We start from the raw sequence: 26,465 nt of genomic DNA, 5'->3' as shown, positions 1-26,465 counted from the left end.
AATTTCTTCCTCCCCTACAGTACTTACAAAACCAAGATGGTAGAGCCTACTACACACCTAGGCTATATGGTACTAATCTTATGGGACCACCGCCACGTATGTGGTCCATCATTGACCAAACGTCATTATGTGGTGCATGACTATATCCAATATACAAGAAAGACAAGAGCCAATTCAAGAAAACTTCACCAGTTCTTCAGACGGCAGGATGTGTGTGGGATGAGAAAAAAGGAGCTGCTACCTATTTTCACTCTCAGTTAAAACTCTGATTTTTAATGGAGTGACAAAACCAATCACCAATTATAAAAGCAAACCATCACAAACTTGGGGCTATTAAATAATTTCCCAGTTTATATCAACTGGATTGTATTCACAATCTAATGGTTTTAATAAATTACTACACACCTATTTGTATTATATACGCCATGATGACTGTTGCAAATGAAAGACAAATCCTCAAAGAAAGCTTACCTGGGGAAAACACATGTTGTCATCTCCTTAAACTCATTTAAGTCCTAAAAAACAAGAGAATGACTTGTTACAATTTTACTAATACGCTCACACCATTAAAAACAAACAAATATTTCAAGTTCCATAGCTCTCTTCACAAACAAACTCTGATACTTCACACAAGCCCCTTTAAGCTAAATTGCCAGACCCATTTCTAGCTAATACTTTTTAAAAATCTTCCCAATTTCTCACTGATTGGGAATCACGAAATAAAACCTTTGCATAACCAAAATAGACAAATTTAAGCATTTTATGCCTGAAATAGGAGGCAGGAGAAAGGTTTCTATTATATATAGAAAACTTACAGTAATTGTTCTATTAGACAAATTCATCATAATGGTGAGGCTAGCAGAGTTATTTAAATAAAATGGTTTATATAGGAAATGGAAATAGTGTAAACTAGACTATACCTTTACTGGGAGCACCTTTGAAATGTTGGTTAAAATGGCCACTAAAACACAGACTTTTCAATACACACATTATTCCTGCTTTAACTACTCAGAAAACTGCTAAAGTGGCACCAATATCGAGTGCCTCAATTAGACAATTCATTTCCCAAGTCTACTTTGATCAGGAAGTCTAAAGCTGAAATGAGAGTGCTCTCATTTTGAATTAACTCATTTACATACATAATTGCCACGCTAGACTGAGTAGTCATACTCCTGACCCCTCCCAACTACACGTCTCTACAGCGTTATTCATGCTTCATAGGAAACTGCCATTTCCAATTAGCTTTGCAAGCCTGTAAATACAGACTGTATTTAGCTAGTCTGAAATATTTACCAGCTTTTCAATGGCTATTGTTAAATTAATGGACAATACACGAATAAGTGGTTTCAATGCTAAGTCAAACAAAAATGCAATAATGACTGTTTGTAATCTCTCAGTACCATTACAAAGCTTCACAAGCAAGAAAAAATTAGAATTATGGCTACTTCCAGCGCCAGCAGATAGTGGAGTTCTAGACCAATGCCTTCTAAAAGGTCATGCTGAGGTACCAAGAAGACTCTTGAGAAGAGACTCTCCCCCAAAAGGCAGCTCCAAACTTTGGATTCTTTAGTATACTTTTAAATGGAAAATTTGGTACCAGTGCATATTAAAGCCCTACCATTTTAAATATGTTTTCTCATTTATTCTCATCACTTCTTCTAAAAGCAGATGGAAGAAAACCATTTTCTCCCTTTGACAATGACAGAACACAAAAAAGCTAAGTAACTTACTCAGGTCACCTCAGTAATAAAGTAAGGGATGAGACAACTTACCCTAACCCACCTCTTACTCTGCAACAAATCACGTGCTTCTTCTACTAGAATTTGATTCAAAACTAGTTTCATTCAAGTGAACATTTATTAAGTGCTTACATACAGAGTGTACGCTATGCATTTAGACACAGACAACAAAAACATTATGCTCCTTGTCCATGGAGCCAATCATCTAGAAGGAGGAGAGGGATAAGCTGTAAAAACACAATTTATGCAGCATAAGAGGTACACAGCTCTGAGGGAGCTCAGGGAAAGGAGAAATCACCTCTTGGGCAAGGCAGCAGGCAGGGAAAACTTCAGACAAGAGGCAGAAGCTGGACCTTGGTAATACAGGGAAAGGTGCATACAGCAAACATTGAGAAAAGCTAGAGACAAGTCAAGTTGGAGGAAATTATATACCAAAAACACACACAAGAAAAAACACAAAGCACTTCCCAGGGAACAAACGAGCCTGGTTGAGAATAAGGAGAGTAACGAGTGACTAGACTACACAAGAAGGTTGGGCCAGATTATAGAAAGCTTGGTACGCCAGGCTAAAAAGAGTCAACTCTATAGAAAAACAAAGAATATGGGATTAGTTCAGAATTTTGAGAAGGGTCAGTGATGTGAATAGAGCCAAACAACAGAAGATTATAAAACTGGTGGAAGATACTCATTTGTTAAATCAATATTTAATGCCTCCTATGTGCCAAGCTCTGTTTGGTATTCAAAACACCTATAAACACAGTACTAAATTTACTTTCCTCTTTCCTTACTGATAACTTCATTGCTTTAAAGGTTAAAAAGTCATGAGAGAAGCGCTACTTTGGTCTTTTCGGCCAATAAGAAGTAGCTGATGTGAAATAAATATTAGCTCTTTAGATTTATACAATGCAAACTCGTACCCATCACATTTGAGACTCACAAGCCTTTGAGTCCCAGAGGGTGATACAGTTATCAGGAAAAGCTGTGAGAACCTTAAGTTTGCAGAAATAGGACAAAGGGAGCAACAGCCCCACTGTATTCGTGGCTGGGCTGTGCTGGACTTTTCCAAGGCAAGTAATCAAGGTGCTAAAGGAACAATGTCACATAAGAAACATAAGTAACTGAGGCTTTGCAGACGTATAAATGAGACTGAACTCTAAAGTGGGTATCTCCCAATCCAGAAGTAGTGGCAGTTTAAAGCAAGGGTTGGCAAACCATGGCCTGCAGGCCAAATCTGGCCCACTGCCTACTTTTTAAATAAAATTTTATGAGAACAAAGCCATACCCATTTGTTTATGCATTCTGTGGCAGTTTTTGGGCTACAATGGCAGCGTTTGAGAGTTGTGACAGACGTCACACAGCACAGAAAGCCCAATATTTTACTATCTGGCCCTTAACAAAAAAAGTTTGCCAACCTCTTATTTAAAGGATAGGCAATCTCTTGTTTAAACCTTGTTTAGTAAACAAAGGTTCAAGTGAGACAGGGAGTTCTGCCTGGAGTTTACTAAACTCCAGTTAATAAACAAGGCTACTTGCAATCCAGATGTGATAAATAGCATGCAGATAAAATTGTCAAGATTTTGCAACTGACTGGATCTGGAGGACAGAGGAAGAGTCAAACTGACGCTAAAAATAGTGTTGGTGACTGGGTATCATTTATAGTAATGGAATCAAGAGAAAGTAAGAGACTGGTTTAGAAACACTAAGAAGGAAAAGAAAGGTTGTGTAAGTTATATATTTCGTTTGAGACATCCTAAATACCACCTAGTCTGAAGGCTATCCAGGCGCAGATGTGTGGAGTCAGCAGGTGCATGAACTGTGTACTCGGATCTGAGGAGAGATCACAGCTGGAGATAAAGATGTCAGTGTGGCGGCCGGCCCCATGGCGTAGCAGTTAAGTGCGCACGCTCTGCTGTTGGCGGCCCGGGTTCAGATCCCGGGCACGCACTGATGCACCGTTTGTCAGGCCATACTGTGGCAGACTCCCATATAAAGTGGAGGAAGATGGGCTCAGATGTTAGCCCAGGGCCAGTCTTCCTCAGTAAAAAAAAAAAAAAAAAAGAGGAGGATTGGCATGGATGTTAGCTCAGGGCTGAGCTTCTTCACACACACACAAAAAAAAGATGTCGGTGTGTTCAGCTGAAGTTATGAAAGTTTGGGAGATCGCTAAAGGACAGAAATTATGGTGTGAAAATAAAGGAGAGGGATTCAGGGAGCAGAAGAGAGAGAGAGAGAAGAGGAACTCTTTTCCTGTGCCACCAAAGCAGCTCATGCTTTGGTGCACTGAGATGACTTGGCTCCAAGAGTGAAAAAACACCAGGGTCAACAGAGAATCTAAGCGAAGCAGCCTAGCAGGAGGTAATCAAGAATTTTCTAGGACCTGATCCAGTTCAGCTGACTCTAAAGCACCACTCACCTTCAATGGCCCTGCTATGTCTCAAGTCAGCAGTACCGACTATAAGACCACACCTGTGGCCGAGGAACCCCTGCCCAGCACTAACTGAGCAAACCACTGACATCAAGATGAAACGAAGGTTTAACCTTGCTCTGGCAATGGCAGATGACTGAAGACCCCTTAAAATGGCTTGTATGCACATCTCTTCAAAAATGTACAACCAAGCGCATGAAATTCTCTCTTTGGGAGACTCTCTCTTTGGGAACATACTGCATACAAGGAAACAGCATCCAAGTGAGAACGCTTCCTCAGTAATAAAGAATCATGAATTTTTAACACAGGCTGACGAGTCACTTACCGCAGGCAGAGGGCAGTAGAACTGATGAACTGTGTGCATGACATCCAAGAGCATATTGTGTCCAATAACAAGTTTTCCCTAAAGAAAGTCAAGGTTAGGAAAAAGACTTCCAGGTACAAAACCATATTGGGGCTTGTGAGTGAAATGTATGGCTCAGATTCCACGAGAATTTTCTACTAACCTCACTTCTCGACGTTAAAAAAAAAGGTATAAATATACGCAAATAAATAATTTAGGGCTGGCTTCATTTCTCTTAAATTTTGTGGTGTTAAATCCAGAATGCAAAGTAAAAGCTCCAAGTGATTTTTATTTCATTATCTTTTTCTCTGATTTTTGTTCATCTTGCCACCCTCAAGAATCAGAAACAGGGGCCGGCCCCGTGGCTTAGCGGTTAAGTGCGCGCGCTCCGCTGCTGGCGGCCCAGGTTCGGATCCCGGGCGCGCACCGACGTACCGCTTGTCAGGCCATGCTGAGGCCGAGTCCCACATACAGCAACTAGAAGGATGTGCAACTATGACATACAACTATCTACTGGGGCTTTGGGGGGAAAAATAAATAAAAATAAAGTTTAAAAAAAAAAAAAAGAATCAGAAATAATAAAATTTTTATTGAAGAGCTCAAGTTAGAAAAGTAACTGAATGCTAAGTACCTTGAACCATCAAATAATCTGTGAACAAACTCCAGATATCTTAGAAGTGTATTCTTTAAAACAACTCATTTATTGTCATACATTCATAACAATGCTAAAAGGTAAAAACAACTAATTTCTAATTACATTAAACAGAATTTTTCAATTATTTCCTTCATCACCTATGTCAAAATTCATGGGGCATGTTCTTAATTAAATACCATTTCCAATGAAATTCATTGCTTTTCAACCAACTAAAGCACAATATGTGTGCCATAAGTTACTCCATTTTGATAAAAATTAAACTACCAAAATGGAACATCAACTTGGATTTAGCTAGCCAGGTGACACCGTTTTTAACATAAAGCTACAGTGGAGCTTTTTACTCAGATCCCAGTGGACCTTGAGAGTAACACTCCTGGACTCACAGGGCTATACACAATTCTTTGACATAAATAATTCTACACAAAATCTCCCAACTCTACAGACAAGCTTTCCTTTTGGCTCTGTGTTTGTGAACCTTCTGAATACCTATACAATGCTAAAATACTAAGAATTGATTGAAACCACAGAAAAGATCTGGAGGGAATCCAAAATGGAATACAAGCACTCAAGGCAAACCCAACTGTATTACAAATGAATCCCATAACCACACTGAAGGAGCCTGGGAAGAAAAGAACTAACTATGAAATCAGCATCTTAACTAGATAGTGTAAGGCTAAAGACAAAAAGAGCTGCACATAAATGCTGTAGACTAGTCACTAAATGCACTGCTCACAGGGTAGGGGTAGTAATTCTGAAACTTCTTTACATGTATAAAAGATTTAAACAAGTACATATAATGCAAATCATAAGAACTGGATTTCCCACTGCTGGAGAAAGAAGTTACAAATAAGAAAAGAGAGGAGACTAAAATACACTCTGTGGTATTGAACTGGAATCTGAGCTATCAGTATAAAGGCATGGTTTTTTATATATATATAACAGACAGACACAGAAATGTGTGTATACTATATGCATGGTTATACACATGCATCATTCTCAGCTCTGTCCACTCTCGAGCTGAGGCAGGGAAAATGCAAGATGAGTCTGGAACACCTTGCATTGCAGGAAAATAAGGAGTTGCTCACAAAAGGCTGGGGACTTGTTCAAAGGACACAGGAGCCAAACTGAAGAAGCTCCAACCACCAAAGGTGGTGCAATGTGAGCAACAAAATAAACAATACTAGATTATAATCTGTAGAGTAAAATAAATGTCCCTGAGTCCATACTCAGCTACATTAGAAAATGATTCAATAAACAGGGGAGAAGGGACAGCTCTTCCTTATAGAAGAATTCCAAGAACAGATGTAGAAAGAAAGAGGGAATCAAACGCGCCATCAGAACGCCAGAGTAATAATGGCTGCAGGCAAGATCCACCAATAGATGCTGTATTCGTGGGCAAAGGTTTGAGGAAAATAGGATTTTCATAGTCTCAAAGTATCTCTTCCAAGACATATACTCATACTTTCAAGATATATATATATATAAATATCTATCTATCTATTTACCTATTTATTTATTTATTGAGGAAGATTAGCCCTGAGCTAACATCCATGCCAATCCTCCTCTTTTTGCTGAGGAAGATTGGCCCTGGGCTAACAGCCGTGCCCATCTTCCTCCACTTTGTATGGGACGCTGTCACGGCACGGCTTGACAAGCGGTGCGTCAGTCCCTGCCTGGGATCTGAACCTGCAAACCCCGGGCTGCCGAAGTGGGGGCAGGCAAACAACTGCTACGCCACCACGCCAGCCCCCCAAGATATTTATTAACCATAAAGGGAAAAATAGTAACTTTATAGTGCACAAATCCAGCAGACACCACATTAACCAAGTGACCAAGGTCAACATCTATGGTGTTCTTGCCAAAACTATACATCCTCAATCCAATCATGAGAAAAGATCAGACAAATCGAAACTGAGGGACATTCGACAAAATTACAATCAATACTTTTTAAAAATATCAAGGTTATAAAAGACAATGAGGGGCCGGCCCGGTGGCGCAAGCGGTTAAGTGCGCGCGCTCCGCTGCGGCGGCCCGGGGTTCGCTGGTTCGGATCCCGGGCGCGCACCAACGCACCGCTTGTCAAGCCATGCTGTGGCGGCGTCCCATATAAAGTGGAGGAAGATGGGCACGGATGTTAGCCCAGGGCCAGTCTTCCTCAGCAAAAAGAGGAGGATTGGCAGATGTTAGCTCAGGGCCAATCTTCCTCACAAAAAATAAAAAATAAATAAAATAAAAAATAAAAGACAATGAAAGACTGTTACAGACTGCAGAAGACTAAGGAGAAATAACAAGTAAGTGCAATTGGGATCCCAGACAGAATTGTGAACAGAAAAAGGACTTAGTGGAAAAACTGGTGAAATTCCAATAAGGTCTACAGTTTAGTTCATAATATTGCACCAATGTTAATTTCCTGGCTCTGACAACTGTGTGGTTATGTAAGATACTAACGTTAGGGGTAGCTGGGTGAGGGATATATGGAAGCTCTACTATTTTTACGACTTTTCTGTGAGTGTAAAATTAGTACAAAATGAAAACTTGTATGAAACTACAGAAAACATACATTTACTACAAAGAGTGACAGGAAAAGAATTTGGCTGTGATATAAATATTTCAGAGTGTTTACTGTTCACTGGCTGTACAGACAGAGCCTAACTATGTTACAATTTTTTTAAGGTATGTGAATCCTCAATTTGAAATGTCTGGATCACTAATAAATAGGGCTTTTTCTCGTAGTACGCTTTGTGATGTTCACTACCAATGGTCAGCGACAGACTATGAATTATTCTGTAGAAGAAAGGCAACGGAGAGGAATCACAAGCAGAGGCACAGCAAGCTAAGGCATCTGAATCTTTAGAAGGCAAACAAATGTCCCAATCCTGGAAAAGCAAACTAAACTGTCATGATGGCTATGAGAGCGCTCAAAGCCAAGTCATGCCCACATGTCTGTATTTTGGGGCCAGCCTCAGTCAAATCAACCACTTATCTGAAGTCTGCTGGGTGAGTGTGGACAATGAAAGCAGACGTGACCAGAAACTCCTCTCTGCTTTCCTGGATACCTGTTATCTTAGTCACTTCTTTGTTTCTCTCCAGGCTCATCCAACTTGCTATCCGTTCTGATTACCTCGCTGACTTGAGAGAAAGAGCTCCTAGTGAGCCAGCCCTCTTCTTTCACAAGGCTCTGTAACTTCTGTTGTCCCCAGCTGAGGACGGTGGCGTGCCTCCCCTCAAGTGTCCTGTTCTGACAAGCCTGCCCCTGGTAGTGAGACAGCCACGGAACTCTGAGAGGGTCTCCACAGCCTTAAAGCTTCCCTGACGCAAAGGAGGGACAAGATGATTCCTCTCCAGGAGGCGGATTCCTTCTCTCACGGCCAACGACTCAAGGAAAAGAAAGTCTTAGACTCCAGGAAAGTTAGCATCCAAGCAAGCAGTCTGACTTGGATGTGTAATTTGAAAAACAACTAGCAGCATGATCCAGTTTATCTATGCAAGATGTGGATCCCTCTTTTCTGAAAGGCCTTACAACACAAGGAAAATGCCTATCATACCTCTCACACAACCCTCTAGCACAATTACACAAATGGTCAGCACATTTTTAAAACTTATCAATTATTAAGGCTATCAGACATAAGATTCAATTACAGTTATGCAGAAGAACTGAACACAATTATTTTTATCCTCTAGATTATTCTAATGAAGGAGAAAATGTCTTCAGTCAAACACCCGATTGTTTCTCCTCATATTCCTTACTTTCTTATTCTACTTCTTACTGTCTTTGAGAATAATAAACACTAGTTTCATGTAGCCATATAAGGACATTATAGTATAATCCTCCTATGCATTTTACAAGAAAAGCTTTCTGAAAAATGGTTTGGATATAATTCAGCAATCATATCCAAACGAGCAAGAAAAAGTCTGGTTTACTTACCGAATTAGCAATGGCATGAATGACTCTAGAAAATCCCACAGCATCATTCAGTTCTTCCTAATTTAAAGAAACAAGCAAAAAAAAACTACTGACATACATATATTCCTTACTGGAATGGGCTAAAGCCTAGCAAAAAAAGAAAAGCACTGAAATGTTATATCAAGTTAGATAGCTTTAGTTTCACATGCTTTGTGTCTATCACCCCAAACACCACCATCTGAAATGATCTACGTACATCCGTTTCTTCCGTTTTAAAAAGTGGAATGAGCAAGTGGCAAATTATTCATTAGTTACTAAAATAACAGTGCCTAGGGTCTACCTATCACTTCACATCATTTGTTGAAATTTCCAAGTCTATCAAACTGTCTTAAAAACACAAACTTTTAAAAGCTGCCACCTGCTGGCAAAATTCAATACTGCGTTAAATTCTAAGGAAACCCATCCTGACTGATCAAATCAAGTATTCTCAGAATTCCTGATTTCCTTCTGTGTCAAACAGTTTTACAAAATTTTTATAGCACAGCACTCTGAGATTCACCTTCACTGTTTCTTCTCTCCCATTTTCTTCCCAACAGTGTTTAAATAGGCTCATTTGTCTCCTACCTTGAAACCCCTTCCTTAACTCTAAGCTCCATGTAACTACGGCCCCTTCTCCTTGTCTCTTCACAGCTAAATGACTTACAAGACTTCTCTCCACTTACTGGCTCTTGTTTAACTCCTAGGTACTTGCAGCCCTCTGCTCTCGGGCTTCACCCTCACTGAAACTGCTCACCTCTTTAAACTACTCCCAAGGCTAACAAGTGTTGGCGGGGATGTGGAAAAATTGGAATACTTGTGCCCTGTCGGTGGGAATGTAAACTGGTATAGTCGCTATGAAAAACAGTATCGCGGTTCTTCAAAAAATTAAACAGAATTTCCATATGACCCAGCAATTCCACTTCTGGGTATATACCTAAAAGAATTGAAAGTAAGGACTCAAAGCTACTTGTACACCTATGTTCATTAGCAGCACTATTCGCAAGAACCAAAAGGTAAAAGCAATCAATGCAAGCATCCATTACGAGATGAATGGATAAAGAAAACGTGGTAGCGGCCAGCCCAGCGGTGCAGCGGTTAAGTTCGCACATTCTGCTTCGGTGGCCTGAGGTTTGCTGGTTTGGATCCTGGGCACAGACCTACTCACCGCTCATCAAGCCATACTGAGGCGGTGTCCCACAGAGAAGACCTAGAAGGACCTACAACTGAGATAGACAACTATGTACTGGGGCTTTGGGGAGGAAAAAGAAAAAGAGGAAGATCGGCAACAGATGTTAGCTCAAGGCCAATCTTCCTCAAAAAAAAAAAAGAGAGAGACAGAAAAGAAAATGTGATATATCCACACAATGGGATATTATTTAGCTTAGAAAGGAAGGAAATTCTGACACCTGCTACAATATGGATGAACTTTGAGGACATTACGCTAAGTGAAAAAAGCCAGTCACAAAATGACAAATACTGTATGATTCCACTTATATGAGGTATCTAAAGTAGTTAAATTCATAGACAGAAGTAGAATGGTGGTTACCAGGGGCTGGGGGGAAGGGGGAATGGCGAGTTGTTATTTAACGGGTAAAGAGTTTCAGTTTTGCAAGATGAAGAGTTCTGGAGATGGATGGTGGTGATGGTTGCACAACAATGTGAACGTATTTAACACTACAAAACTGCGCACTTAAAAATAGTTAAGATGGTAAATTTATGTTGCGTATTTTACCACAATTAAAAATTTTTAAAAATTGAAAGAATATTAAAAAAAAAGAAAGAAAGAAAGAAAAACTACTCCCAAGGCTAAACCCAATGGCCACATCTCAGTGCTTATTCTTACTTCTCTGAAGTATCAGACACTGTTGACATCCCCTTCTTCAAATACTCTCTTCCCTTGGCTGCCGTGTCATAATAATCTCCTGGCAAATTTTTCTACTTCTGTCTATTATTTAAATGCTGGTGGTCTTCAGGGTCCTACCCTAGGCCCTCTTTACTCATTTCTCATGCAAGCTATAGGTGCTCTAATCCAGTCCCAGTCTCTCTGCCAACGACAAACAAGTCTAGCCCTCACCTCTCTCCTGCACTCCAGAATGACAAATCTGACTACAGGACACCTACCCTTGGATGTCCCAAGGACAACTAAAACCTCATTGGGACAAAAAAAGAACATAACATCTTTTTCCACTGTAAGGGGACAGCTCTGCCACAGTGCCCTGGTGACCCTGCACACATTCAAATAGGCCATGCAGGCAAAGGCATGAGCTGCAATGAACCTGCGTCTCAGTGGAACACCTCAGGAGGAGAGGAGGAGTGACAGAGGCTTGTAAGGAGCTGTTCCAAGGCCACCTCCCACTCGCCTCCCTCTGTCTCCTGGGATGCTGTCAGGAGATAGTTTCTCACCACCTCCCAGGTTCTGATGAGGCAGAGCGCTTTCTGCCCCACACCTTTCAGAATAGAGCTACAGAATATAAAAGCCCTTAGCTGCAGTCTAGAGCTGGCTCCTCCGTAATGGGGGATCCACAACTCACGCTGCAAGTCACCTGGTCCCTTTTGTTTCAGTGTTGTCTATTTGGTGTGTGGGACGAGGATCACATGCAGTTGGCACCTTCAGCTGACTGTCCGTCTCTATATAAGTAATAAACTGCCTAAATCTAACAGTGGTTTATGGTGTCTTTACTGGCTGAATCAGTCAGATATGGCCCTGCCTTATATATGTGTGAGCTTGACATCCACTCACACCCAAACCCACTCCTGGCCTCCTCTGCCTGTGTCTCCCCATTAATACACTCCAGTCCACCCCATTTAAGTGAACTGATCTCAATCTACTCAGTTGCTCAAATTTCTGGCTGGAGCATCTTCCTTCGTCTCCCTTCCTCTTTCACCACCCACATCCAATCACAAATTCCATTGATTCTACCTTCTAAGAATCTCCAGATTCCAGCTACTAACTATCCTATTCCAGGTCACCGACATCTCTTAGCTAGGTTACTCCACAACTTACCTGGTCTCCCTGCCTCCAGTCTTACTCACTCGAATCCATTCTCTAGACAGCAACCAGGGTGATGTTCCAACAATGCAAATATGACCACGACATCCTAATCTGTCAAATCCTATGTTCTAAATTTTGTTTTAGGAAAACTAGTAACTGTACCTGAAGTTAGACACAGAGATATTACTTAACGGGCAGTGAAGCTCAGTGACACACGCTCTGAATGATAATCAAGAAGACTTTCTATAAGGCTGCTTTTATATAAGTGAAGACTGGTCAACCATGATGTCAGTCTCACTGTGTTGGCTTTGTCTAAATACTTAACTTCAAGTCCCCCTCATTCTATTCTAGAGTTTTCTATCAATTCAATTCTTCTATGGTAGAAAACTATTCATTAAATTGAATCCAACATATGATCTACAAATACACAGAAAGTAATAAATCAGTATCTCTGTTGCCATTTCTCACCCAAAGGAAACGAACATAACTCAATTACCTGTTCTTTAGCGTGTTTCTCCTGTTCTCTTCTTTTGCGTTCTTCTTCATCTACTTTGCTGATAACAATATATCGCTCTTTCTAAAAGACATAAAGCAGACATACAATTTTCTGGAAGCAACCTGAGCCCCCAAAATTTAGATTCTGCTACCATTAGAAGTTATAATTTTTACCACTGCAGTCTTTCATGGGCTAAACACACAAAGTATTTTGAAAAGCCACCAAAAGTTGAGTGGATGCATTACAAACAAAATTCTGCCTCTGATTCCATAACATTTTCCCATGGTTTATTAATTCACCCCAACAGACTCCGTTAAAAGTATCAACAGACTACGAGAATACAACACTTCCCATGATGAACACTAAGATGTTACACTGCATTTGAAAATGAATTTCTAAGTAGCTGGTTTTGAAATAAAATTTCTGTACCATATTTCATTAACATAAGAAAAAATTCCTGGATTTTTCTGGTAACTTGTCAGGCAACTATAGCACCTTCTTTGTCATATACTGCATTTTGTATCAATTAAACACACCACAAAACCTCCTATGTCAAAGTTTGAGATTTATCTTCAGCAAGATTTTTTAATTTTCTTTTTTTTTTTTTGTGAGAAAGATCAGCCGTGAGCTAACATCTATGCCAATCCTCCTCTTTTTGCTGAGGAAGACTGGCCCTGAGCTAACAACTATTGCCAATCCCCCTCCTTTTTTTCCCCAAAGCCCAGTAGATAGTTGTATGTTATAGTTGCACATCCTTCTAGCTGCTGTATGTGGGACGCTGCCTCAGCATGGCCCAAAAAGCACTGTGTCGGTGCGCACCTGGGATCTGAACCTGGGCTGCCAGTAGTAGAGCACGCGCAGTTAACTGCTAAGCCACAGGGCCGGCCCCTAATTTTCTTAATCTCTTATTTAATTTGACATCTGACTTAAGAGCAACAATTAAATTCTAAAATTCTAAAATCCTGCAAAAGGAACCCACCATGAGCCCACCACTACGCATCAGTTCTACCAGCACACCTTGGGAATATATGACAATAGCTATGCTTACGCTTATGCCCCAGATTCTGAAATTTAATTTTATTTGCCCACATAACAGAAAGCCATTTTTCATGCATATCATTACAGCTTTCTGCCATCATAAGAACATGTACTAACATCTGCATACTTTCAAGTTTAGAAAGCATGTTCACTTGCGTTTACCCACTTGATCACCATAAAAAAGTTGTGAGATAGATGTAGATCATCATTATCATGCTCACCCCCAATGTACAAATGAGAAAAATGAAGTTCAGTGAAGTGAAATGACTCGCCCAAAGTCACCCAGCTCATAGGTAGCAGAGCCAAGGAGTAAACTCTGACTTTCAACATGTCAATGTATCATTGCATGTGCTTAATGTTGGCACTAGGTAATTCCTGGGGTTACCTTTTCAGTTTCTAAAGTCTCAACATGAATGCCTTTGGGGTACCTAAAGAAAAGAAAGAAAATATGACATGAGTAGATTAGACAATGACAGTTAAAACCCTAAGTATTTTAAAAGCAACTATATGGCCATAATTTAATTAAATAAGTTTTATTAAATATGAAATAAACATTACCACAATGAAGACTTTATAGTAAGCTTATTCCATAATATTTCAGCTGCTAAATGTTTCTCTATCTCTGTTCTTAAAACAAAAGAATGTATCTGATTTCAGATTAATTTTTTTAGGACTTAGGCATTTTCTGAAATGTCATACATCATGTAATACACTCAACTCATTACCACACAGTCAAATCTTGCTTCCAAATATAATAATGCTTACTTCCTAAGTGAAATTTTGAAAGTCTTTTCAGATGGTATGGGGCATACACAGGGGAAGTCTGCTGTAGTTTGGCAAGGTAGTTTGCATCAGCCAAGGAGAGGAATCTGGAACCCACATGGAGTACGTTGCAAAGATAATATAACAGGAAAGCAGCCTGGTCAAAGGACAATGGCTCTTTTCCTGTTTTGTTCAGAGTAAATTCCCAGTATACAAGTCAATGGCAAGCTCTAAAGAAAGAACAAGAACCCCAAACAAAGTCAAATGCAAACATCCATCTGTCCAATACTCATGTTCAATTTTTGGGTTAGAGAGCACTTGAAAATACAATGAAACCAACGGAAACCCCTCCAGCATGCAAAAAATTTTGGATATTATTTCAGGGGATTCACAGACCTCCTGAAGCCCATCCATGGTCTAACCCCTGCTTTAGAACAAGGATTCATCTGAATATTTCTAGGTCTTAAAACCAAATCTTTATCGCATACCTTCAAAGAACAAAACCACCACTCATCTAAAACTTAATCAATAATGCCAAAGAGCTAAGGAAAAGAAAATTTAAAGGCTTTAAAGCATCAACTAAGAAGCAATAACAAAGAAAATAAATTAAGTGGGCACTCAACTTAAGAAAGTAGGAGCAAATAACAAAATAAAGCACTGCCCAAGAAGGTGGTATGGTCAGATCCCAAAAACTGCAGAATTTCAATAATGAAATGAGAGCTAGGAGATCATATTTAGTTTTTACATCCTGGGTCCCTCACAGAGCTCTCACATATAATATAAACAACACTTACTTCCAGCTCAAAGTCTGATAAATTAGTTTTCTTTGGAACCTATAAAAACAAAAGAAAAGTTACTGATTTGGGCTCATTAAAAGAAAATTCGAGGAGTGACGTCAGCATCATGGCGGAGTGAGCTTTCCCGTGAATTCTTCCCCCACAAAATACAACAAAAGTAACAGCCACAGACCAACAACGGAATCCCAGACAGTCAAAAGCTGGAGCGGAGGGATCCACACTGCCGCACATCTGAGAGCGGAACGTGCTGGGCCCCCGGAGGAAGTGGGGAGAGGTAAGGAGAACTCCGCTCCCTCCCCATCAGATCAGCGATCCGGTCCGCGCGGCTCCCAGAGAGGGGGGAGGGGCGGCCCTCGGCGGGAAACTGTAGCTCTTCGGGCTCTCTCAGCCAGTGGGAAACTCCCGCACAGAGGGCTCAGAGGAGCCACAGGGCTACCATCAACATCTGAGCAACCCAGAGAGCGGATAAAGAGGGGCAAACGAGAAGCCTCCCACGTCAGGGACCCAGAGGGCAAAAGAGAGAGCTCCCCCCTCCCCGCAACCCGGAGTCTGCAGCTCGACCAGATCTAGCGGTCCGAGGCAGACCTGAATAAACTGGACTGGACCCGTGGATCGCAGTGGGGAAAAGAAACAAAACAAAACAAAACAAAACTGCGGATCGCAGCAGAAAAACTGGGGCAGAGCGCAGGGGGCTTAGACTACACAGCCCTTTACCACCACACAGTGGCGGCAGGTGAAAATTGCAACCAGAGACTTCCAGGATGAGGAAAATCAAAACCAACACAGGAACCACAATGCAAAAATATATGAAATCACCAGACCAGAAACAAAATGACAAGCACCCAGAAATCAACCCCGAAGACACAGAAATCCATAAACTAAATGACAGAGATTTCAAAATAGCTATCATAAAAACACTCAACGAAATACGAGACAACACAGACAAACAATTAAATGAGATTAGGAGTTTCTTCACAAAAGAGATTGAAATCATAAAGAAAAACCTATCAGGGCTGATGGAGATGAAGAACACAATGGAGGAGATAAAGGAGAATCTGGAATCTTTAAAGAACAGAGCTGACAATATGGAGGAAAGAATTAGTACTTTAGAGGATAGGAATACAGATATACTCCAGATGGAAGAAGAGAGAGAACTAAGACTAAAAAGAAATGAAGAAAGACTCCGAGAAATATCGGACTCTATTAGAAAATGTAACATAAGAATTATAGGTATTCCTGAGGGAGAGGAGAGGGAAAGAGGAACAGAGAGCCTATTCAAGGAAATAATAGCTGAAAATTTCCCAAATCTGGGGAAGGAGCAGGAAATACCAGTAAGCGAAGCCAACAGGACTCCTATATATATTAACAGACAAAGGCCTTCACCACGACACCTAGTGGTAAGGCTAGCCAGGGTCAACGACAAAGAAACAATATTAAGGGCAGCTAGACAAAAACAAAAAATAACGTACAAAGGAACTCCCATCAGGCTCTCAGCGGATTTCTCAACAGAAACTTTTCAGGCTAGAAGAGACTGGAATGATATATTCAAAATACTAAAAGACAAAAACTTTCAGCCAAGAATACTCTATCCAGCAAAAATATCCTTCAAATATGATGGAGAAATAGTAACTCTCCCAGATAAACAAAAGCTAAGGGAGTTCATGGCCACGAGACCGCCACTACAAGAAATACTCAAGAAGGCCCTCAGGCCTGAAAACAAGAAGAGAAAGGGAACACAAAGCTTGGAGTAAGGAGAAAAGTAGGTAGACAAAATCAGAGAAATAGTAGATCTTTACCGGAATAGGTTAGCAACCACTTAAATACTAAACTCAAAGATCAAAGGAAGAAATTCACCAAAAATAAATTTAACCTCATCACTGTAAACACACAGCCACAACACAAGATAGAATAAGGTATAACAAGAGCAACTTAGAAGGGGAAGAGGAAAGTGACTGAATTGACTTAGTATAAGGAAATAGGAGGCTATCAGATAATGGACTATCTCATACAGAAGATTTTTCGCCCAAACCCCAAGGTAACCACTAAACAAATAATCAAATTAAAACCACATATGATAAACAAAGAGAAAACTAGAAGAATCATAAGACAGAACAACCAAACTGAATTGGCAGTCCAAAACAAATGGGACAAGAAACAAAGGAAATGCAAAAGAACCAGAAAATAAGTGACAAAACAGCAACATTCAACCCTCATATTTCAATAATTACCCTAAATGTAAATGGATTGAACTCTCCAATCAAAAGATACAGAGTGGCAGGATGGATTAAAAAGCAAGACCCAACAATATGCTGCCTTCAGGAAACACATCTTAGCACTAAAGACAAGCACAGGCTCAGAGTGAAAGGATGGAAGACAATACTCCAAGCTAATGGCAAACAAAAGAAAGCAGGTGTTGCCATACTCATATCAGACAAAGTAGACTTCAAGATAAAACAGGTTAAGAAAGACAAAGAAGGGAAATATATAATGATAAAAGGGACACTCCATCAAGAAGACATATCACTTATAAATATATATGCACCCAACATAGGAGCACCAATGTACATAAAACAACTATTAACAAACCTAAAAGGAGAAATCAACAACAACACAATAATAGTAGGGGATCTTAACACCCCACTTACAGCAATGGATAGATCATCCAGACAAAAAGTTAATAAAGAAATATTAGACTTAAATGAAAAACTGGACGAGATGGACCTAGTAGACATATACAGAGCACTCCACCCAAAAACAGCTGACTACACATTCTTCTCAAGCGCGCATGGAACATTCTCTAGGATAGACCATATGTTGGGAAACAAAGCAAGCCTCAATAAATTTAAGAAGATTGAAATCATAACAAGCATCTTTTCAGACCATAAGGCTATGAAACTGGAAATGAACCAGGAAAAAAAAACTGGGAAAGTGACAAAAATGTGGAGATTAAACAACATGCTACTGAACAACCAATGGATCATTGATGAAATTAAAGGAGAAATCAAAAACTATCTGGAAACAAACGAAAATGATAACATGCCATATCAAACCATATGGGACGCAGCAAAAGCGGTCCTGAGAGGGAAACTCATAGCGATACAAGCCCACCTTAACAAACAAGAAAAAGCCCTAATAGGCAACCTTAAATTACACCTAACAGAACTAGAAAAAGAAGAACAAACAAAGCCCAAAGCCAGCAGAAGGAGAGAAATAATAAAAATCAGAGCAGAAATAAATGATATTGAGACCAAAAAAACAGTAGAAAGGATTAATGAAACAAAGAGTTGGTTCTTCGAGAAGATAAACAAAATAGACAAACCCTTAGCCAGGCTAACTAAGAAAAAAAGAGAAAAGGCTCAAGTAAATAAAATTAGAAATGAAAGAGGAGAAATTACAACGGATACCATGGAAATACAGAGGATTATAAGAGAATACTATGAGAAATTATATGCCAACAAATTGGACAATCTAGAAGAAATGGATAAATTCTTAGACTTATACAACCTCCCAAAATTGAACCAAGAAGAAATGGAGAATCTGAATAGACCAATCACAAGTAAAGAGATTGAAATAGTAATCAAAAACCTCCCAAAAAATAAAAGTCCAGGACCAGATGGCTTCTCCAGTGAATTTTACCAAACATTCAAAGAAGATTTAATACCCATATGGCCTCCTCAAACTATTCCAAAAAATAGAGGAAGATGGAACACTTCCTGAATCATTCTATGAGGCCAACATCACCCTGATACCGAAACCAGACAAAGACAATACAAAGAAAGAAAATTACAGGCCAATATCGCTGATGAACATTGATGCAAAAATCCTCAACAAAATATTGGCAAACCGAATACAACAATATATTAAAAAGATCATACACCATGATCAAGTGGGATTTATACCAGAGACGCAGGGATGGTTCAACATCCGCAAATCAATCAACGTGATACATCACATCAACAAAACAAAGAATAAAAACCACATGATCGTCTCAATAGACGCAGAGAAGGCATTTGACAAGATACAACATCCATTTATGATAAAAACTCTCAATAAAATGGGAATAGAAGGAAAGTACCTCAACATAATAAAGGCCATATATGACAAACCCACAGCTAACATCATACTCAACGGGGAAAGACTGAAAGCCATTCCTCTGAGAACAGGAACGAGGCAGGGCTGCCCACTCTCACCACTCCTGTTCAACATAGTACTGGAGGTTTTGGCCAGAGCAATTAGGCAAGAAAAAGGAATAAAAGGAATCCAAATAGGTAACGAAGAAGTGAAACTCTCACTATTTGCAGATGACATGATTGTAGATATAGAAAACCCTAAAGAATCTGTTGGAAAACTGTTAGAAACAATCAACAACTACAGCAAAGTTGCAGGGTACAAAATCAATCTACAAAAATCAGTTGCATTTCTATATGCTAATAATGAACTAACAGAAAGAGAGCTCAAAAAGATAATACCATTTACAATTGCATCAAAAAGAATAAAATACCTAGGAATAAATCTTACCAAGGAGGTGAAGGACCTATACAATGAGAACTACAAGACATTATTGAGGGAAATCTACGATGACATAAAGAAATGGAAAGATATCCCATGCACGTGGATCGGAAGAATAAACATAGTTAAAATGTCTATATTACCTAAAGCAATCTACAGATTCAATGCAATCCCAATCAGAATCCCAATGACATTCTTCACAGAAATAGAAAAAAGAATACTAAAATTTATATGGGGCAACAAAAGACCCCGAATAGCTAAAGAAATCCTAAAGAAAAAGAACAAAGCAGGAGGCATCACAATTCCTGACTTCAAAACATACTACAAAGCAATAGTAATCAAAACAGCATGGTACTGGTACAAAAACAGACACACAGATCAATGGAACAGAATTGAAAGCCCAGAAATAAAACCACACATATACGGACAGCTAATTTTCGACAAAGGTGCTAAGGACATGCAATGGAGAAAGGAAAGTCTCTTCAATAAATGGTGTTGGGAAAACTGGACATCCACATGCAAAAGAATGAAAGTGGACCATGTGCTATCGCCATTCACAAAAATTAACTCAAAATGGATCAAAGACCTGAAGGTGAGACCTGAAACTATAAAACTCATAGAAGAAAATATAGGCAACACACTATTTGACATTGGGTTTAAAGGAATCTTTTCGGATGACATGCCTACCTAGACTAGGGAAACTAAAGAAAAAATAAACAAGTGGGACTTTATCAGACTAAAGAGCTTTTATAAGACAAATGAAATCAGAATCAAGATGAACAAACAACCAACCAGCTGGGAGAGAATATTTGCAAAACATACATCTGACAAGGGGTTGATCTCCATAATATATAAAGAACTCACACAATTGAACAACAAAAAAACAAACAACCCGATCAAAAAATGGGCAGAGGAAATGAACAGACACTTCTCCAAGGAAGATATACAGATGGCCAATAGGCACATGAAAAGATGCTCAACATCACTAATCATCAGGGAAATGCAAATCAAAACAACACTAAGATACCACCTCACGCCCGTTAGAATGGCTATAATCACCAAGACAAAAAACAACAAATGTTGGAGAGGATGTGGAGAAACAGGAACCCTCATACACAGCTGGTGGGAATGCAAATTGGTGCAGCCTCTATGGAAAACGGTATGGAGATTCCTCAAAGAATTAAAAATAGAGATGCCCTATGATCCAGCCATCCCACTACTGGGAATCTATCCAACGCACCTGAAATCAACAATCCAAAGAGGCTTATGCACCCCTATGTTCATTGCAGCATTATTCACCATAGCCAAGAAGTGGAAGCAACCTAAGTGTCCCTCGACTGACGACTGGATTAAGAAAATGTGGTATATATATACAATGGAATACTACTCAGCCATAAAAAAAGACAAAATCGTCCCATTTGCAACAACATGGATGGGCCTGGAGCGTATTATGTTAAGTGAAATAAGCCAGAAAGAGAAAGACAAACACTGTATGATCTCACTCATATATGGAATATAAACCAACACATGGACAGAGAAAACTGGACTGTGGTTACCCGGGAAGTGGGGGTGGGGGGTGGGCACAAGGGGTGAAGGGAGTCATATATGGGGTGATGGACAAACAAAAATGTACAACCCAAAATTTCACAATGTTAGAAACCATTAAAATATCAATAAAAATCAAAAAAAAAAAAAAAAAAAGAAAATTCAAACTGACTAAGCACTGTTTGGGAAAGACATCTAATTTTTAAAAGAGACTTCATTAGAAGTGACAGGTAATAGCAAACAAAAAACAGGCAGGATGTTTGAGGTGGAAGGATTCCTCATCACTCATCTTCATTAAAATGTTCTTTAATATTATTATATTGCCTTTATAGAAGAGGTTCTTGTCTAACCAAAGTATTACTTCCTGTGGCTGTATAACAGGAGTTTAAAGCAGACAGATGCATTAAAACACTTTTGTGAAGCTAGTCACAGTTAAAGGAAAATAGGATGTTTGAGTTACTGACTCTTTGAAACACTGATGTTTTTTACTGCAGAGAGAAATTAAAGGATAGAAGTAGCCTGACAGGGAATTCTTCTCTTCTAGAGCCTTTGTGTAATAAGCACTCCTCGAGGCTAAAATAATTACGCCACTCTTGAGTATAACTTAAAGCCAAAGCTGCGCAAGTTTTCTCCCCTCCAGGAGGAGACACAGCATTCATTCAGCGTCTTAATATACCGTCGTCTCCACTGTGTTAATGCTGAGGTTAGTGCTTCAGTCTTGGGAATCTATCTATAATAAAAAGACTATTTATGAATGTGTTTTTAAAAGACCAAATGCACGCCAGAAATCATCTACCCTTCCAAAAAAAGAACATGTGAAAATATTCAGGGCAACTAACCCAGTACATGGCTCTAAATCCAAGTTCTTGTCTTCTTCACTTTGTAATAAATCTTCTATTTTCTCTCTGAGGAATTAAAATAAAAACATGACCATCAATACCCTTAAGGAATGAAGTCATCAACCAACAGAATAATCATACCCAAAAGCCATATAAATATAAGAACATATGACAACGTAATTTTATCAAATCATGTTATAACTTTTTAGTTCAGTAGAAAAATACTTTATTTTGGCATATTCTTTTTGTTCTTGTTATTTATAAGAGTTAGTGACAACTTCTCATCAATACCAGTGATTAAAATTTTTAGTTTTCTAATAAAGCAGTTATACAGACAAGTAAACTAAACAAGACAAGACAGACACTCCTCCAGTGGCACTTTTGCTTGTCAGAAACTTCACCGTGGTAGAAAAACATGTGGGCATGTTGCAAATATCTGAACGGGCCTGTTTCGCGGGCCTGTTTTGCTCCTCTTAGGGAAACTGGACAGTGGCTGTCAGGCCCTTGGTCCATGCAGGTCTACCCACTTGCTGAGACAGTCTCTTGTCTAGCAACATGTGACAAGTCTAAATACAGTACACAGAATTCTATTTACAATGTGCTGTTTTTACACAAATTCAGATATGCCACAACTAAATCCTGCCACTCACAACATCACTCCTCTGTGTGTACTCTGCATGGGTAGCCCAAGTTTCAGATACAGATGTCGGTCCTGCCCAATACACATTACTCAATGTACATTTGGTTTCAGTTTAGGAACTTACACTACTTGGTCAATAAACTTCTTCTGATCCTCAGGAATTGTTATGGGACATTTTGAAGCATTAGGAGATACATACGATAGAGCTCCTGCACCATTGGACTGTAAACGTTTTTCATCATACTGCTCTCTTAACTGTCTTTCTTCTTCCTGATTTAAATATGGAATTCCTAAACAGTTTTTAAAAGAATGCATTAGAAGAAGTAACTGCTTAACATAAAAATTTTTTAACAAAGAGTCTAAAACACTCAGGAAAGATTTACTATATTTAACTATATCTCAAAAAGTCAACAGAAAAAGCAAATGATTTTGAAATATGTTTGTCTATTCACGCACTCCACTCATTCTTCTTTCAACATATTTTTATTTGGCACGTACGCTGTGCCACGCACTGTATTAGGCACTGGGGAATTTCACAGTGAACAAAGTAGACGCATCCTGCTCTGTAGTGAGGGAATGACTTTACACAGGATGATCAGAGACGGCCACTGTGAGGGAAGACCCGAAAGATAAGAATGAATCAGACATGCAAAGAGCTAGGGGAAGAATATTTCAGGCAGGGGAATAAGTAGAAATGCCTAGAGGATGGAAACGGCTTGGACTGCTCCAAAAACAGCAAGGAAGCTGGTATGGTCAGAACATAGTGAGCAGGAGAACAGCATGAGGTCAGATTAGAGAGAGGATGGAACAAGACTGTGCAGGCCCACAGAGACCACAGTAAGAATGTATTTTATTCTAAGAGCAATGGGATGCCATTAGATTTATGCAAGATAATTACATTATCTGCTTCACGTTTTTTTAAAAGATCATTTTGACACCTATGAGAGTTGAAGTAGGGAGGTCAGCTAGAAGCAACTGCCCACTGCAATCGTTCAGGCAAGAGATGATCACTTAGATCAGAGGTCAACAAACTTTTCCTTAAAGGGACAAAGAGTAAATGTTTTAGGCTTGTGGGCCATATGGGGTCTCCATTGCAACTACTCAGCTGTGCTCTTGTAGCATGAAAAGAGTACTACACAATGAGTAACTGAATGGGCTTGGCTGTGTCCCAATAAAATCTCATTTACAAAACAGGCAGCAGGCCATAGTTTGTGACCCTGGCTTAGACTACAGAGATGGAGAGAATGATTTTAGAAACAGGAGAGATAGAACTTGCTGATATACTGGAGGTGAGGGCTAAAGGGAAGGGCAAAATATAAAATGACACTTAGGTGTAAGCAATTGAGAAGACGGTAAGGCCTCTTAATTTAGGTAGGGAAAACCAGGCAAAGAATAGGTTTAGGGTTCCAAGGATAAAAGTCAAAAACTCCTTCCTGGACATATTAAATCATCTACGGGTATACTCAAATTAAGAACTGAAGATATAAGTCTACAGTATAGAAGAAAGGTGTTGAGATATAAATTTAGGTATCATCAGGATACAGGTGGTATCAAAAGCCGTGGGACACTAATGAACTTTGTAGAAAGAACAAGGGAATTAGAAAATCACCATTTGCCAACAATTGTTTCAAGAAGAATCATCAATGGATGCTAAAACTAACTGGTGAAAAAAGTGATCAAAGCTAACAACACCAACGGCTCACAATATCAATGTACTTAACACTACTGAACTGTATACTTTAACATGGTTAAGATAAATTTTATGTGTATTTTTCCACAATTATAAGAAAGGTGAATATCACCATAACGGCACAAATCGACATCATGTGCCTCCTGATATGATGCCCTAAGAAGCACACACACACTCACTTCTGTAGTGTTCCTGCCAAAAAAAAATAAATGCATGTGGACTTGACTGAGGAAACATCAGACAAGTAGTAGTGTATTTCCTAAAAATGAGGACATTCTCTCACATAACCACAGTACGGCAATCCAGTTAGGAAAATGACATTGCTGCATTGCTCACTTAGTTGTCATATCTTTCTCTTTTTAAATCCAGAACAGCTTCTCGGTTTGTCTTTGATCTTAATACCTTGACATTTTTTTTTTTAATAATTTAATTTTTTTTTTTCCCTCCGAAGCCCCAGTAGATAGTTGTACATCATAGTTTCACATCCTTCTAGTTGCTGTACGTGGGACACGGCCTCAGCATGGCTGGAGAAGCAGTGCGTCTCCAGCTAGGGGAAACATCATGTCTGCAACTACTCTAAAATGGTTCAGGAAAAAAATTATATATAGACATATATAAAGAGAGAAAGGATGACAAAGCAAACAGTACAATGCCAACATTTGGGGAATGAGAGAGAAGGTATAGGAATTCTAATAATCTAATAATAAAAATAGGAATTCTAATAATCTAATAATAAAAAAAGTAAAGGGCCAGCCCAGTGGCGTAGTGGTTAAGTTTGCACGCTCCACTTTGGCGCCCCGGGGTTCACAGGTTTGGATCCCAGGTGTGGACCTACGCACCGCTTATCAAGCCATGCTGTGGCGGCGTCCCACATAAAACAGAGGAAGATGGGCACGGATGTTAGCCCAGGGCCAATCTTCTTCAGCAGAAAGAGGAGGATTGGCAACGGATGTTAGCTCAGGGCTAATCTTCCTCACACGCACAAAAAAAGTAAAGCCATGGAATATATGAGACCAATTAGGAAAAGTAATATTTAGAAAGAGGCAAGATGAGAAAGAGCCAATCAGGACACTAAGGATTCTGGAGGAAAACCAGGGGAATGCACTGTTCTGGAAGCCAGCAGGCGAGCATCTAGGGAAGGAGGGAGTAATTAACTGGGTCAAATTCTACCAAAAGGTAGAATTAGATGAGGACAAAGAGGGAGTCACTGGATTTGAGATCGTGGCAGGCCAACCCGAAGTGTCAGTGGAAGGATGCAGAAGGAAGCCCAGCTGAAGAGGATGAAGAAAACAGTGGAGGAGAAGCAGGAACAGGGAGAGCATACAACTTGTTCAAGATGCTTTGCTCTGAGTGGGAGCATCACAGGCCAGGAAGGGGAAGTGGAAACAAGTGAGGGGGTTTGGTTTGGGTTATTTTAAGACTGAGATATTCCTGCAGGCGTGCTTAACCTTCACGTGCCACTGATCCCTTTGGCGGTCTGCTAAAGACTACAGACCCCAGGGTCCGGCCCGGTGGCACAAGCGGTTAAGTGCGTGCACTCCTCTTTGACAGCCCGGGGTTCGCAGGTTCGGATCCTGGGCACACACCGACGCACTGCCTGTCAAGCCATGCTGTGGCGGTGTCCCATATAAAGTAGAGGAAGATGGGCACGGATGTTAGCTCAGGGCCAATCCTACTCAACAAAAAAAAAACGAGGAGGATTGGCATCGGATGTTAGCTCAGGGCTGATCTTCCTCACACACACAAAAAACGACTACAGACCCTTCCTCAGAATAATGTTTTTAAATGCATAAAATAAAGTATACAAGATTATAAAAGAAGGTAATTATATGGAAATAGTTACCAAAACATTTTTTTTAATCTATGATATAGCAATACAGTATATCAGCTTCTTAATCAACACATTAAATAACAAGATCCAGTGGCAGATGAAATAACTATGATAATTTCAAAGTACTGACAAATGTAAATAATATTCAAGATATCTGTAACAATTCAAATGCCATTTGAAGATACCTGAGATTTCACTGATGACAAACTTCCAGATCCTGC

At 39.7% G+C, this 26,465-nt stretch overlaps 1 protein-coding gene across 3 annotated transcripts in view; it reads right to left on the bottom strand.

Moving 5' to 3' along the window:
- Positions 1-26,465, bottom strand: part of PARN (poly(A)-specific ribonuclease) — a 156,693-nt gene that overhangs the window by 120,370 nt on the left and 9,858 nt on the right. For 2 of the 3 annotated variants that reach the window (XM_058570015.1, XM_058570016.1), the window contains exons 7-14: positions 22,848-23,013; positions 22,084-22,149; positions 15,188-15,226; positions 14,017-14,059; positions 12,594-12,674; positions 9,088-9,144; positions 4,490-4,567; positions 472-515 (exon numbers count right to left, since the gene is read on the bottom strand). In XM_058570015.1, coding sequence (XP_058425998.1) covers positions 472-515; positions 4,490-4,567; positions 9,088-9,144; positions 12,594-12,674; positions 14,017-14,059; positions 15,188-15,226; positions 22,084-22,149; positions 22,848-23,013 — 574 coding nt within the window. The remainder of the gene's footprint in view (positions 1-471; positions 516-4,489; positions 4,568-9,087; positions 9,145-12,593; positions 12,675-14,016; positions 14,060-15,187; positions 15,227-22,083; positions 22,150-22,847; positions 23,014-26,465) is intronic. The other variant, XM_058570017.1, reaches the window with a different exon arrangement.

This window comes from Diceros bicornis, chromosome 26 (assembly GCF_020826845.1).
Source record: "Diceros bicornis minor isolate mBicDic1 chromosome 26, mDicBic1.mat.cur, whole genome shotgun sequence".
In the NCBI taxonomy this organism is placed as follows: Eukaryota; Metazoa; Chordata; class Mammalia; order Perissodactyla; family Rhinocerotidae; genus Diceros; species Diceros bicornis.
Note: the sequence above shows the minus strand (reverse complement) of the source record. Positions and strands in the feature narration are given on the sequence as shown.